Below are 16,871 nucleotides of genomic sequence, written 5' to 3' on the forward strand. Positions count from 1 at the left end.
CTCGACTGAGGATCTGGTTTTCCTTACTAAGTTTAGGGATTTTGGCAAAACTTTTGCTGTTGGTTTAGGCATATCAAAAGCTTTTAACAAAGTCTGGCACAAAGCTTTCATTTCCAAACTACCCTCCTATGGCTTCTATCCTTCTCTCTGCAACTTAATCTCAAGTTTCTTTTCTGATTGTTCTCTGCTGTGGTAGATGGTCACTGTTCTCCTAAAACAGTGGTGTTCCTCAGGTTTCTGTCCTGTCACACACTCTCTTCCTATCATCCATCAATGATCTAAACCAAACTTCTTGTCCTATCCACTTCTATGCCAATGAAACCACCCTGCACTTTTCCACATCTTATATATAGACATCCAACCAGCCAGGGAGTACACAATTCATGCAGGGAAGCCACAGACTGCCTGACTTCTCATCTCTCTAAAATTTCTGATTGGGACAGAGCAAACTTAGTATTGTTCAATGGCTCAAAAACTCAATTCCTCCATCTATGAACTCAACACAATCTTCCAGACAACTATTCCCTCTTCTTCAATGGCACTCAACTGTCCCCCTCTTCCACAATGAACATCCTTGGTCAGTCTAAACAGGAAACTTCACATCTCATCTCTAGCTAAAGCAGCTTTTATTAAGTTAGTTGTTATGAGTCATCCCACCAGTTTTTCTCACTTCCCCCCCCCCCTCCCTTCCCAGCTGCTAACTCTGTACAGGGGACTTATCTATCCATGTATGGAGTATGCTTCACATGTATGGAATGGGGTGCCCCTCATATCGCTCTTTTAGACAGGGTGGAATCAAAAGCGTCTCATTAACTCCTCTTCCCTGATTGCCTTCAGCCTCTCTCTCATCGCTGCAGTGTTGCATCTCTTGCTATCTTCTACTGGTATTTTCAATGTAACTGCTCTTCTGATCTTGCTGATTGCATGCCTCCCCTCCTCCCTTGGCCTTGCTGCACAAGACTTTCTTCTTTCTCTCACCACTACTCTGTCCACCTCTCTAATCCAAGATTTAACCAGTATTCTCAGTCATTCATCCCTTTCTCTGGTAAACTCTGGAACTCCTTGTCTGCCTCTGTATCTCCTCCCTATGACTTGAACTCTTTCAAGAGTTGAGGTTTCAGTCTTTTAACTTTTGACAACTGCTTTTGACCCTTCAGGGACTGACACCTTAGTAGGCCTTTTTTTTATTTTTTTTTTTTCTGCTCTTTGCTGGTACCTTTCCTATATATATATATATATATATATATATATATATATATATATATATATATATATATATATATATATATATATATATATATATATAAACTTCAAACCTTTTGTTTTATTCTAGATTACTTTTTAATTGCTTATTTAAACTTATTTACATATAGATAAGAGGAATAAACAAAAAATAAATAAAACCCATAAAAATAATAAAATCCCCCAAAAATAACAAAACACAAAAAAACAGTGGCTTGGAAAAAAAAAAAAAATTCCAACCCTGCTTCAAAAAGAGAAATTCCAGGCTCCTGCCAACACACACTGTTCTTCTGAAAGCCACTCACATATCTTGGCCTTCCTGGCAGAGAGGCGAGGGAACACAGGGACTGAAGCATCACTGGCAGTTGCAGGGCTGAGAGGACGCTGGACCATCTGCCGCACCTGTTGAAAAAATGGGAGGTGAAATACATCCTGCTACATAAAACAAAACTGTTGCTTCTTTTATCACCATATAGGTAAAGAAACCTATGAAGGCTTGACTCTCTCCATCTTTCTCTCTTCTTTTTACCTAACCAGCCTCATCTTGGTGCTTCAACTTACACACATCTGCCTCCTCTACTTCTTTATACATCAGGATAATCCCTGAAAAGGACTAGAAATTACAAAATGTCTCCACCTATGCCTTTCCATGTACACACTCCAAAGCACAATTCTCTTCCCTAAACATACTCCCCATCTCTACCATTCAATTTAAAAATTTCTCTCTATTTAATCCCTATTCTCAAAAAGTGACATCATTCAAATAATCTTCAATCAAGACAAGCATAATACATCAAAGATACACTGATGCATGTAAAGAAATTGTAAGAGAAAGTCTAATGTCTTGCCCACCTTGAGGATGGATTGTGGAGTGTCTGTGAGGGTGTCATCTGGACCTGGTCGAGTGTCTGGTCTTCGCTTTCGCTTGATCTTGGGTGTCTGCAGCAATGACAGCATATCAGCTGATATGTTCTGGGTCATACTGCAAAGACAAAGAAAAATATGTCATTGGTGATAGACAATAAAAATTCCACTGTATATCAAATAATCTGAACATTGTAAATCATGGCAAAGATAATAAACATGAACTACTTAAAGATAATTAATATTAAATAATGAAATGTAAGATATATATATATACTGTACATAAAGATTTCCTGTTTACTATGTACATAAGTATATGACATGTACAGAGCTGCATATCAATAAGACATGTGAAAGCTCTTCATATACTCTTTGGTGATTTTTATTTATTTTTTTTCTTTGAGTTGATCAAATTCAATACATATAATAATCCATATTTCAAACTTTCCTGTGCGTTCTGGTGTTTTGGTATCCCCATACACTCCTTACTCATCCTGTATACACATATACACATTACTTTACTTTTACTCTTAATATAAACACTTTTCCTATTGTTACCTGCCTCTTACTATGAACTCTATTTTAAGGAGAAACTTGACATCAAAAGACTGGAGATAGTATAGGACCCCAAAGCAAAATAAACTATCAATGGAGGCACACAAAAAGTTACTAAGTATGCACTCATGCAAAAAGAAATGAATGCACATTCTCTCATTTTTCCAAATCTCATGGTGAAATCTAACCTCTTTCTGGGTGTGGCAGCGCTCTGCATGCTGCTACGTCGCAGTGCAGATTCCATGACCTTGATTAGACCATCTCCAATATGTGTGGATTCACCAAGGTGACTCCGCCGGCCTGGGCCTAAACTATATAGTCCCGATGTCTCTCCTTCCAACAAGAGAGTTGGTGAGGTTTCCATAGATGGGAATACTACATGGGAGGCATCTCTGCTGAAACAAGAAGAGATACATTCATAAACTGATTACTTTTGGTAATAAGAGTATCATGTGCAAAAAATGGAAACAAAGGAATGTCAATGCCACAGAGAGAGAGAGAGAGAGAGAGAGAGAGAGAGAGAGAGAGAGAGAGAGAGAGAGAGAGAGAGAGAGAGAGAGAGAGAGAGAGAGAGAGAGAGAGAGAGAGAGAGAGAGAGAGAGGTATAATCTGCCTAACTCAGTGATTTGTAAACTGTGCACCATGACTATCATCAAAGTGAGCTGCCTAATTTTTCCAGATAGGTATGTGTTCTTGAAATTGTTCCTTTATCTACACCTGCACTACACTGATTACAGTTTTAGTGCACTGTCAGCCCAAGATGTATATCTAGTATGCCAAAAAGCAACAAAGTTTGAGAACCACTGGTCTAACTCAAAGTTGAAAACTGAAAGAAAAGCATATCTAAAGTTTGTTACTTGTAAGATATGTTTGTTACAGGGGATAGAGTAAAGGCATTAGCAGTGGATGAAATTAATATCCTTATAACAATGAGAGGACTTCTGTATAAGAATCATTAACTAAACTGTAAATTTCATAATGTAAAGAGTGCACTACTCTTCCCTTTCCTGGCACAATAAGTAAACATATTCCCTGTAACTATTAGATTAATTCCTTCAATAACAATAATAATAATAATAACTGCCATACCCATGCTAAATGTTATTGCTTCCCCTTGTGTATATCCATTAAACTGTCAAAATGCCTTTTCAAAATACCTTCCACCTCCTTGCTACATACATGAACTCCATCATCTCTTTTCATCCTCACATTCTCTCACTCCTTCATCCCCTCCCTCTCTCTTTACTTTTTTCCAAAATAATTTCTTATTCTCACTGAGTTTTTCACTTTTTTATTGCTTGGAAAGATGGTGTTCCTTATGCTGAACTGAAGTGCTGTATAATAATAAATAAAAGATAAAAAATGAAGTTTCACAACCCACTGTACTACACCTTAAGAGTTCAGGCATAGCACAGCTGGCCACACACATTCACAGCAAGGTCTGACAGCATACAGTGGTTTACCCCTGCCCCTTAAGAGTGCGATTGCTCCCTATTTCACACCTAAATCAATAATGAGACCACAGCAGATGCAGGGTACTTCCTATTAAGCGCTCTTACTGGATCCATCCACCAATGGGCTCTACCATGTCCACCCACACTACCTCCCAGGGATCAACAAGAGTGCATCACCTTCATGCATTAACCCCTTTTATTCTTTATTCACCTATATCATTCCCAATCACTCCTGCTTGCTGCACAGTCACTCCGTCTTTGCAGTTCACATACAGTCACTCTCTTTACTAGTTTACTGACCTCTATTCTCTCCACATGATCAAACCATCTTGGCACACACTGATATGCCATCCAGCCAACTCTCTCAGAACACCAGTTCTTTTTACCTCCTTTCTTATTCTATTACTTCCCACATACTCCTCAAACACCACATTTCCGTAACATTTGTTCCATGCTTCAGCACCATACAGCACAGTGGGCACCACTATTCCTTCATATAACCCTCTCTTTACACTCATACCCAATGTCTGAAGTTTATAGATCATTCTAAGTCTGCTGAGAAATAAATAAATGAATAAATAAAGCAATAGCTCACAATGAAAAGGCCTTACCTTGATTCTTTCCGTCTTGGTGTGACCAGAATGTCATAGTCATCCAAGTCTCCCTTCTCATATGCTCGCCGCCTCTGTGCTGCATTCCTGAAGGGAGTGTAGGGCTCAACACAAATGGGCGGAGAGCCAAGCTGGTCCTCCAGGGCACTGGCACGGGACCTTATGTTAGCTGATGACTGGCGGATGTGGGCTGAGAGGGGTGGTGGCTTCTTGTACATGATGGGTTCAGGGGCATGCCTCTTGACAGCAGACGACAGCTATGGTAAAGATTTTAGTAAGAAAAGAATGGAAGGTACAGAGTAATCTTCCTGATTAAACATGATTTTTACTGCCATACGGCTGCGAGGGTTATAACTATCAGACACCAGCAATGACAGCATGCCTCACTAGAGTGAAAACTCCCAATAAAACTAAATTTTGCTCAACCACTGAAACCTTATATGCTCTTGGAAACTACCATGAGATGCCCATGACCTTACCCTGCTGGCCACATCAGGAAGGTGGGTGAGGTAGCCATGCACAAGGGCAGAGCGAGTGCTGTGCCGCCGCCTTGCAGTGCCCAGGCCTCCACGAAGGCTGTCCTGCAGGAGGGCTGCATCATCAAATCTGAAACTCCATTCTATTAAAGGAAGACTCCATCACCCTTGTGTGTGTATGTGCTCTTTATTTTTCTATGCATGTGTGTGTAATCCATCTTTTCTCCCAGCCAAAGACACTTTTCTCTTTTTTCATATATACATAACTTCCTTTCCCTTCTTTATGCTCAAATATCTTTTCCTCACTTTCTTCTTAAAAATCTTCTCTAGCTCATCCATTCTCTAATGGTTTCCCTCCCTCCCTTTCTGATAACATCACTCTCTCCCTGTTCTCCTCACCTGGCCCGCTGTAGATAGTAAACAAGGAGGTAGTCATGGGCAGAGGTACTGGTGGAAGTGCGCAGGTAAGTCACCAATGCAGCCTCCTCCAAGGATGACAGTGGCAGGTGGATAACACTTTCCAGCCGCCCTTGCTGTTCACATCCTGCCAAGACCCAGAGAACATCACAATGAGTTTGAAGACAACTCTACTAACAACTCTTTTCAATATTAGGTATATGGGATGAGATAACCTATGTGACTGGCTGGTTACAAAACATGCCATATTATAAAATCTTCACTATGGAGAAAAAAATCAACAAAAGCAGGTGGCAAGTGCAGTATTTTCAGATGAAATCAAGCCAACAGTTACATTCCTTCAAACAGTGAATGAAAAGCTGAGCTTAAAAGAGAGGCAGCACCACACACGAACGCCCTCTAACAAATACCTGTAAAGAAATGCTGCAGCAGGTCCTCAGTGTTGGCTGTGGTACGATGAGCTCGCTGGTAGTGGAAGGCTTCCCGCACCAGTTTATTGGCCAGCAGCAGTGTCAGGTGCAACCGAATGTCATCCAGGTCAACTTTGGGGGGTTGCCGCATCTTGGCATAAGTCAATGCTCGTCCATGTTCACCCTGATGATGGTGGGATCAATAAGAGGGGGAACAGGAAAGTGAAAGGAAGGATGTGATGAAGAGTTGCTAAGTCAATTGCTATTTCCTGTAATTTACAGTCTAGTTGAGTCTCTTGGATGGACTAATCAGGAAGAACACAACTGGAGGGATGAAGCTGCCAAGGACTAACATACTGTGAATTTCTTTTGCACTGCACAGTAGTCCTGTATTCTTTTCATGGATGTTCTACCACACTTATCTGGGAGATAGCAAGTTGTGTGTGTGCGAGAGAGCGAGAGAGAGAGAGAGAGAGAGAGAGAGAGAGAGAGAGAGAGAGAGAGAGAGAGAGAGAGAGAGAGAGAGAGAGAGAGAGAGAGAGAGAGAGAGAGAGAGAGAGAGAGATTCTTGCTAGTGGTCTAGGTGGAAAAGGAAACAAATGAGGTGCTAAACTTTACCACACAGTTGCTACATTTATGGCAGTATTTGGCTTGCACAGTGAATAAAGAAAATAAGTGTTTTCTTTTCTTTTTGTAAAAGGAGGACCTGTTCACAATCATTTTATAGTTCTGATTGACTTCAAGAATTCTTTGGCATTTATTATAGTACACTTACCCTAAAATTTTACTCCCTCTGGTACATCATCTAATGCAAAGGTAAAGAACCAGCTGAACCTTTGTATCACCAGAGCTTCCTTCTGATGCCTACACTTAGCAGAGAAACACCTTGGTAAGATGATGACAAGAATCACAAATTTGCATTATCACCTCAAAGGTGCCAGGAGGAAGCAAACCACAAGCCCTTAAAGAAAAAAGAGCCCCTCCATCACTCATCCCACTTGACAAGCATTAATGTCTCATCCAGTATAAAATGCTTGATTTCTGGCACCACAACAATAGGGTCACATGGCACAATTCACCTGGTAGAGGAACGCCTTCATGATGCGGCGGTGCTGCCAGGGGGTGAGGTCACACGGGTTCACGAGGGGATCCAACAGCACATTTAATCCTTCCTGTATGGCAGAACACAGATAAGTCAGCTCAAAGCAACTAGATGGCTATCATCCATCACATTATGCAGAAAAGGCATAATAAATTTTGATTAAAAATAAATATACAACTAAGGACAGGTTTTCAATACATTATGGTAATTCTTGGACTAGGGTCAGGTCAGCAGTTTTTGACATTCTACCCGAAATGCTCACTTAGTTCAGTGGCCTGACAATATTATATACAACTAAGTATATAAACATCCAAATTTTGAAATAAGCTAGATGAGAGCAAATATGGAGACAGCAATACAGGCTTAGCTCAAATCCTAAAATGCATATATACATTTATCAAGGCTGTCTCCCCCAAAAAGAGGGATAACCAAGCCAAGGTACACAACCTTCACATTCACACCATTTGACCCTTGAAAAAAAAAAGAGACTATATGACAACACACTAATATTACAAAAATATAACTACACACACACCTGAAAGTCCTTATGGTCCAGGAGCCAAAAGGCCTGTGTAAGCTTGATGAGGGAGGGAGAGAGGGAAAAAACTTGAGGGATACTTGACCAGCTCCTCTACAACCCTGACATACCTGTTGGTGTGAGAGGAAACATACATTACATACCAGGCAGGAAAGTAGGTTAAGAACAGCATCCCAAACACTAGTATAAAATAAATAAATAAAAATAGCTTTGTACAAAAATCAAGAATCTCTACCTTACATGCAGTATATTCAGTGTTTTGGTCAATAACTTTGGTGCATTAATTGTAGTATAAATCTACACTTTCTTTTTAGTACAGTCGGCGCCTCTCGACGTGATCGCGGTGAGCAGCGCGGGACAATCTTGCGTGACTATTATTTTTGCATATTACCCAGCGCGGGAGACCGCCCGGGGAAAAATGACTATATGGCAACATTTCGAATTCTTGGCCGTTAATTTAAATGACAACAGCTGTCAGTGTTGATTACGTTTGTCTTGAGTGGTCGTGTTTCTTCTCGCACGTGCCACCACCCGTACTGCCTCCGCGACCTACTGCAAGGATTATTAAACAGGCTCGTAATATTTCCCGTCATGTCAAAAGCTTACACAAGTGAGGATAATATTGTGCGAGTGATCGAGTGCTATAAATTAGGCCTCAGCACCAAGGAAATAAGTCATCAGACCGGTGTGAAGCCAGTGACAGTGCGCCGCCTCATTGTTAAATTTAAGTCCTCGGGAGAGCGTGAGATTCCTCACCACTTACATGGTGGTGGGTGGCGCCCAAAGATTAGTGGCAGGACTCTGGCCCACATCAAGCGTCAGCTAGACCAAAACCCTCACCTCACAGCAAGACAGCTTAAGGAACAGAATCCCATGCTCCTCCAGGATGTTAGTGTGCGTACCATCCAGAAGAATATCCAAACCAAGCTAAACTATCGAAAAATGCGCGCTCGTAACAAGCCTTTTGTTTCCGAGGTGCATCGGAAAAAGAGGCTGGCTTTCGTTCAGAAATACAGTTCATGGACTTTAGATGAGTGGAGGCGTGTCTTGTGGACTGATGAAGCCACGTTCAGGGTCAGTGACACGAAAGGGAAGAAGGTGTGGCGCCGGAAAGGCTCTGACCCGCACGATCCCAAGTTCACCGCCAAGTCTGTGAAGCACCCTCCCTCCCTCATGGCGTGGGGTGCGTTCTCTTACGGGGGCGTGGCTGACTTACACATCTTCCCTAAGGGTCAGTCAGTCACCAAAGATGTGTATCTCAGCTTGTTAGACAGTCGTCTGGCTGACTGTTTCGCAGCGACTGGTGGTGAGGTGCTGCAGCAGGACGGCGCTCCGTGCCACACCGCGCACATCGTCAAAGAATGGCTTGTTTCAAGCCAAGTGGAATGCATTCCAGACTGGCCAGCTAACAGCCCGGACATGTCACCCATCGAAAATCTGTGGGGCATCGTGAAGTGCAAGCTGAGAAACGAGGACACATCAACATTGCCCAAATTAGAATGTGCACTTCGTCGGGCGTGGAGCAGTGTGTCACAAGAAACTGTGGAGAAGCTGGCAGACTCTCTCCCCAGTCGCTTGATGGAGGTACGAAAACGGAAAGGCTACCCCATCAGTAAATAGGAGGTTAATATGTATTCATAACAAGTATCAATTTCTCATGTCTTGTAGTTTGGCCATTTTCAGGAACAGAAGTAATTTTACGCACATTGTTTTGCTCGCGATCACGTCGAGAGGCGCCGACTGTACAAGATGAGATTAAAGAGAGAGAGAGAGAGAGAGAGAGAGAGAGAGAGAGAGAGAGAGAGAGAGAGAGAGAGAGAGAGAGAGAGAGAGAGAGAGAGAGAGAGAGAGAGAGAGAGAGAGAGAGAATCATCAAATTTTCTTTGTTTTCAGTACATGAACTTGCTGAAGTAAAGATTTCCAACCTTCTGTTCCCTGTCAGTTACTCTTTCTAATATGTAGGGGACACAGAAATATGTAGTCTATATTCCTTTATCACAATTATTTGAACACAATATTTCCATACAAACTTGCCTTTTACTACAAATGGCAGGTGGCATCCAAAATGGAAGCACAAAAAGAAATTGAAAAAAAAAAATTAACAGAAATAATTAAGACACCTCTTTCATTGTGGTAATATCAAATTCTTGAGGGAAGTCTCTCACACACTCCATGAAATATACAGACATGAATTTTCTTCAGGTCTCTCACACACTTCATGAAACCCACAGACCTGGGTTTTCTTCAAATCTCACACTCTCCATGAAATATTTCAGAAAAATGTTGACATAAATAAAATAGAACCATTCATAATCATGAATTTAACTTAATTAAGGATTAAGAGGAGGCTGCATAAATAAGAAAACCCAAACAATCATGATATGATTGTTTGGGTTTTATCATTAAACAGAAAGAAATAAATGAAAAAAAAATAATAATAAATAATTCTTAAGCTTTATTACATTCAAATAAATTAAAGTGACTATTATGAAAATTTCATATGAAAATATCCCATATGAAAATTCATATGGGTCTCAGAAAAGGAGCCCTGTGGATGTGATATATAAACAGCAGTCTAAGAAATAATAAAAACCAAAAATCCTGAGAGAGAGAGAGAGAGAGAGAGAGAGAGAGAGAGAGAGAGAGAGAGAGAGAGAGAGAGAGAGAGAGAGAGAGAGAGAGAGAGAGAGAGAGAGAGAGAGAGAGAGAGAGAGAGAGAGAGAGCAAAACAGACTTACCCATCAGAGAGCAGGGAGGCCAGGTCCAGGAAGAGGTACTGCACAATGCGGTGTTTGGTGGTGGTGGGGACATAAGGCAGGAGAAACATATTGAGGAGACCATGGAGACTTGGAGGAGGGTAAACTCCAGCACTCTTACTGCTATTGGTGCCACCCTCTTCCTCCCAGGCCTGGCCCATGCTGCCCCCCGAGACCTCAGCAGCCTCTTCCAAAAGCCCATCAATCATGAGCACCTCGTTGCCAGTCAGGGATGCACTCAGATTGCGGATCTCAGTGCGTCTATAATTAAAGAGGAAATATTAATCTCTTCTCTTGCTGATGGCAATTACCTATGTTCTAGGCTACACTGAAGAGACTGCCTCAATAAATAGGTCTGTCTATCTTCCTAAAATCCATCAACAACTACAACTACAGCATGTCTTGAGTGGACTACCTCAAGACCTCAAACTTAGTAGTAAGAATGCTTTAATACATTTAAGTAGGTATCATTTTCCCTATGATATTCATAACTGATGCCCTATTGAAGACCTACAACAAAATCTAGCAATCCAGCCACCTTAATTTCTACTAAAATACAAAAAAGTCCTTAGAATTTTATAATTTCCATATCATCATAAGAAAAAATGTCAATGTTGAAAAGGAAACCAAAAATAAGGTAGTAAGACTGAATCTCATCCATAATACTTTCTTAGAATATCAACAACGCACCACATGCCCATCATCCTGTTTATCAATAACTATGCCACATTTCATAAAAATAAGCAATGTTTCTTCAACTACAAGATATCACTTGCAACCTAATACAATGAAGCCTCATGACTAGTTTTTTTAACAAGCCATTTCATCCACATAAAAGATTAGAAACAGTCCTGAGTTTCATACCACATGAAAAGATGCAAAACTTGTTATCTATCATGACTATGGTCAGGAATGATGCATTGTGCTTCTTGATCATCTAGCCAGCAGCTACCACCCCACTGCCTTGATAGTTATTTTAACTTCCTTGTTCTTGTCTAACACTGTACCTACAAGAAATCAAGACTGACCTTTTATTTCCGGCTTCTTTATTATCCCTAACCCTCATGGCATCTGTGGCTGGTAGGAAGGAATGTAGTGACAATGTACTGTAGGACTGAGTAGAAAGTTCAAAAGGGACTCTAATGGGGTTGATGATTATAACTATAAATTGGTGCAATATGAAAGTTGCTGCTGAAGGTGGCTACAGAGCATTTGGTTGTGGAGGAGGAGGAAGGTGGTAGTGGCACTGCAGGCTCGTTACCAATGCATCTCCAGCATCCACCTTATTTATTCAGTAAACTTTGCTTAAAAATTCATTTAATGGTGTATTTTATTGTCATTCTCTATTTCTTATAATGTGAATATGTAAAATATTATATCAATATGTACCATCACTGTGACTAATGTGTGTATGAGTGTGTGATGCTTTGTCTGGTAAATCTTATGTGGGATTCCCAACATGCTATGGGCATGAGTGAGGAGGAAATATACACTTGAAATGCCAGTAAGTCAATTTGTCCCAGCCCAATATTTATGCTTGCTGGGAGACCTTAAGTAAAATGTGCTCCCTGAGCAGCATGTGCCACTGCAAAGCAAAATTGGCACTGCACCACTGAAACAGGCAACAGGAGAGGAAATCCATGGAATCACCCATCTATGTAAAGCCTCTATATAATTTCATTGTTATACTGCCATAACTTGAATCAACTCACCTGTTCCTGTATATCCGAGACAGCAGCTCTGCTGGGAAAGGGACACAGCACTCATCCCCTGGATCTTCAATTGAGGTGGGTGAGAGCAAGCCACAATGGTAAAACCAAAGCACTGCCTCCAGATGTAGCACCATCAGTCGCACCACCCTCACTCGGCCCTCAAGTTCATTTGCACCTTGAAAGCAGACATTACAACTTAAAGCAACCTTAATGTAAAACAGGGACAGCTGAATGTTTTCATAGGTTTTCTTTTGACTAAGAAAATCTTAGTTATATCACAATAATATAATCAGGAAGCAGCATTAAGAAATCACAAATGTCATTATTTAGAACCATCTATCTATCTATCTATCTATCAACACACATTTCATGTCATCTGCAAAGTACTTAGGAACAAGTGTTACAGTTGAGAATCTTTTACCCAGAATTCTAAATCCAGAAGTTTTCTGAACGGTGACATGACACATCACAAATGTAAAATTCCGCAAAGTGCTGTGAGATGTGACATTACCAAGAGACTAGGTAAGTCTTCATGCCAGGCTCCCCTAAGGAATTTAGAACACGGTGCTGCTGATGTCACAGGATAGTGAACACTGAGAGGTCTTAGCCTTTAGCGAGAGAATAGTATGTATCACCCAAGATCTACATATTTAAATATATAAATCTTGGTGTTGCCAAGATTTCGACCCCTCCACCCTGCATTTCTGATCATGCACTCTGAGACTTGAATGAGCATTTAAGCAGGGATAAGTTGACCTGTCTTATCTCTTGGTCTAAACCTCACCTACCCCAGGTGGGGCTTCCCCAGCTCAGGTGAACTGGCATTAATCTGTTGTCAGCTGTCAGCACAGTAACAATTTCATTCGTTACTTGTTGTGATTACCATGTGTTGTATGCTCTGTGGTATGAAGATATTGTTGAAAATGTTAAAAAAGCCTGAAGATAATACCCCTATGGGTAACAGTGAAAAGAAGAGAAAACATTTATGTTTATCTTTAACATCAAAAGTCAATTTGCTGGAGAAACTTGGGAATGGTGTAAGTGTGAAGTGTATGACTGAGGAGTTTGATGTTGGAACAACCACTATCTATGACCTGAAGAAACAGCATGATAAACTATAAAAATATTATGAAGGTGATGAACAAAAGTTAATGAAAAATAAAAAACATTGCATAGAGCAAAAAAATTAAGACCTCAATTGTGTATTGATGGAGTGGATTCATCAGCAACAGTGAACACGTCCCACTTAATGGAATGCTGATCATGAAACAAGCAAAAATTGATCATGACAAACTGAATATTGAAGGCAGCTGTGAATATTCAGCAGGCTGGTTACAAAAAATTTATGAAAAGGCATGCCACTACATGTTTACAGATTTGTGGTGATAAAGCATCTGCTGATCATGAAGCAGCAGAGAAATTCATTGATGAATTTGGCAAGATCAATGCTGATGAAAATCTAACAGCACACCAAATCTATAATGCTGACGAGACATTGCTGTTCTGGTATTATTGCCCCAGAAAACTCACTACAGCTAACAAGAGAGCTCATACATGAGTTAAGGATGCCCAGGACTGATTAACTGTGCTGGGATGTACTAATGCAGCAAGCATGCATAAGTGTAAACTTGCTTTGATATGCAAAAGCCTGCATCCTCGCAGTTTTAAAGGTGTGAATAATTTACCAGTCCAATGTTATACTAACAAAATGGCATGAAAAACCAGAGACATCTTGATTTCACACACATTTTATACCAGCTTGTGTCCACTGCAGACAAGCCAGACTAGATGCCAAGTTCAAGATTTTATTACTCCTTGATAGTAGCAGTAAATAGAAGCATGGGTGTGGGAGGTTTCCAGAATGAGTTTAATGTGGATGCTGTAAATGAAGCTGCTGGTGCATGGAATCACATGAGTAAAGACACCCTTGTGCATGCCTAGCACAACCCCTGGTCTCTGACCATGTTCAGTGATGATGATGCACAAAGTGATGAGTTTGAAGGATTCCTCATGTCAAATGAGAAAAAGATGATGTCAGACCTCTTTACATATGCAAGAAGTATACCATCAGAGTCGATCAGTAAGCTGGAGGAAGAAAATATCATAGAAGACTTTAACAGGTGATCCTGGTGAGAATAATGACAATGAAGATGACACTGGAAACAGTGTCCATAGATAACATGGTGAAAATATGTAACAGACCTACTGAAAGACTAAAACAGTGTGCATTCATAACTGAACAAGAAATCATGCCAGTGTGTAAAATCAAAGAGAGACTGTTATGACAAACATCCTTGTTAATGAGGCAGATGACACTGCAAGCATTTAAAAAAGCCATCCAGCATAGTGCTTCTTCATCCCTAGAGTACCTGCTTCCATGTCCCTCAACCACTTCTCATGTTTCTCAGACCTGACTGGGGACTGCATTTATCTTAAAATTTGTAAGTAGTGATCATTATTTTTTTCCCAGTAAGTATAAAATATTATTTTATGTGAGATCTAAATTTCAATCCATGTATGAATGTAACATAACTAGCATTATGCAGTTAGCAAGGAGTCATGATAATAGCAGTAGAAAATAGCAGCCAAGTGAAAGACTGAAGACCATTTGTTAGGATGAGGAAGCCAATGAGATGAATGGCTTTTGACTACACCCTGTTTAACAATTTAGTATGGGTGGATCCATGTACTGTAACCTTTTAATCAAAAACACATTATAGGTGGAAACTGACATCTTATCTTTCAGATGGTATTATGTATAACAATTATCAAGAATTTATATAAAACTACATTCAGGATATATGTATAAGCTATATTATGTAATGTAAATGAATATTGTGTTTAGACTTGGGTCCCATCCCCAAGCTGTACCCTTTTATAGATCCAAATAAAAATATTTAAAATCCACAACACTGTAAAAATAAAAAAATCCTCAACACTAATGGTCCCAGGAATTTTAGATAAGGGATTCTCAACTGTAGCTATAGCTGTACAGATGGATTATTTAGCTGTATATCATCAACATGACAATCTCATTGATCATACTGAACACAGGAGGAGTCCTGAAATAAGGTAAATAACAACTGTTAGTGTCAATAATATTAAATAAGCTTTTCATCCGAGTCACAACTCACCTTGCAGAGTGATAAGGTTGGAATGGGCATAGTCCCGAATAGTGGTGATAATAGTGGCAAGAGTGATGAGGTTGGTGAGGTTCTGATGCAGCAAAGCAATGTTTTCTGAACTCACCACACCACAGTCTGGATCAAAGAGTACTAGACCTGCAGAGGACAGAAAAGGGAAAGAATAACCAAACAAATAAACAAAATTCTAATGTTGTATACCCTTGATAAGGTCAATGAAACATTATTTTTCACTCAGTACTCATGGGCAGGGAATGGGCACCTCTTTGTCAAAATATGAATCAAGACCAGTACTAAAGCGAGAATGACCACTAGGAGCATAAAACAAATGGTAATATTAAGGTCAAACTCACAAAGGTTGTCATTGGATGTCTTGATCTCAGTCACTCTTCCCCAAGCCCAGTCGAGGAGGGAGGGGAGTGAGCAGCCCAAGTTGGTGAAGCGGCCTTCAGAAAACTCGGTTACACACTTAACCAAGAGGGAGACAAGCTGCTGGTCCAGTGCCACATTGAGTAGTGCTTCTCGCTCTAACATCTAGTAGTGACAAAGATGATTATATAAGTGAACAAAGTCAACAATGGATATGCATGACTAAAGCTTGACTGATCAGGTTAACAAGTGCTAAGAACAATTACTAAACAGTTATACAATGGATGGTTAGCTGGTTAAGAAGGTAGGTACTGAGAGTAAGATGATTATTCAGTAACATCAGCCATCATCCAATGACAAGTGTGATCACAAGCAGGCAAAAAGATGGAATGGTATGATGATACATAACAGGTTGGCAACTAAATGCTAAATTTTTCATTATTCAATCATAATCATAATCAGTTGCATAATTCTTTATTTACTCCTTCCTTCTCTTACTCTTCTACTGTATTCATTGAAAATATAGAGAAAATTCTACTACCCATTCACTCTACTACCTCAAGTAGGTGGCCATAACAACAATCCCTACATATATATTCACTTACATTTTGTTCTGGCATATCACATTCCTCTCCCTTTATATAAACAACAGTCTGCCTTCATTTCACATGCCTTTATCCATTTAAGTATTATCATCCAAAGCTTCATACCATATCCTTACTTTTATTAAGGGGCAACTTCCCTAGTACTGCTCTTACAAAAAAGCATTTTCTAAATTATTTCATCTTAAGAATTCCTAAAAATAAGATACAAGATCAAGCAAGGTAACATCTTACTGCTCAGATTCTACTTAAGACAAGAATGGTGCTGCCCTTGAGGACAAAATTGATAGCTTCTTTTGAAAACCTTAATTCTTTTTCCCATGTAGAGCAAACTGAACTCAACTTCTATAACTTAACACACTGGGAAGTGCAACTCACCATGGGGGATGTCGATGAGGACGAAACATGATGGTGTGGGTCAGAGGGGATGAGACCTGCAAACACACAGACAGCATGGGCCTCTTCTGGGTTGACAATAGCAGCAGGACCACAGGAGGTGAGCAAGGCCAAAGCTGCTTGTTGCGCACTCTGGCACCGATACTCAACTAGACTGTCACTGGTTAAAACAAGAGCATCTGGGGAAGAGGGCATGGCATAAGGTTCATGACCAGAATAAGAGG

The 16,871-nt window shown here is 40.3% G+C and overlaps 1 protein-coding gene across 1 annotated transcript in view; it reads right to left on the minus strand.

Annotated features, from left to right (window-relative positions):
- LOC135113771 (protein ELYS-like) overlaps nt 1-16,871 on the minus strand; it is a 66,601-nt gene that overhangs the window by 38,511 nt on the left and 11,219 nt on the right. The window contains 15 exon segments of the mRNA XM_064029357.1: nt 1,548-1,644; nt 2,095-2,224; nt 2,850-3,056; nt 4,727-4,983; nt 5,206-5,332; nt 5,602-5,746; nt 6,030-6,213; nt 7,109-7,201; nt 7,667-7,735; nt 7,737-7,779; nt 10,408-10,686; nt 12,138-12,312; nt 15,272-15,418; nt 15,634-15,814; nt 16,630-16,826. Of these exon segments, the coding sequence (XP_063885427.1) occupies nt 1,548-1,644; nt 2,095-2,224; nt 2,850-3,056; nt 4,727-4,983; nt 5,206-5,332; nt 5,602-5,746; nt 6,030-6,213; nt 7,109-7,201; nt 7,667-7,735; nt 7,737-7,779; nt 10,408-10,686; nt 12,138-12,312; nt 15,272-15,418; nt 15,634-15,814; nt 16,630-16,826 (2,331 nt within the window).

This window comes from Scylla paramamosain, chromosome 2 (assembly GCF_035594125.1).
Source record: "Scylla paramamosain isolate STU-SP2022 chromosome 2, ASM3559412v1, whole genome shotgun sequence".
NCBI classification, from domain to species: Eukaryota; Metazoa; Arthropoda; class Malacostraca; order Decapoda; family Portunidae; genus Scylla; species Scylla paramamosain.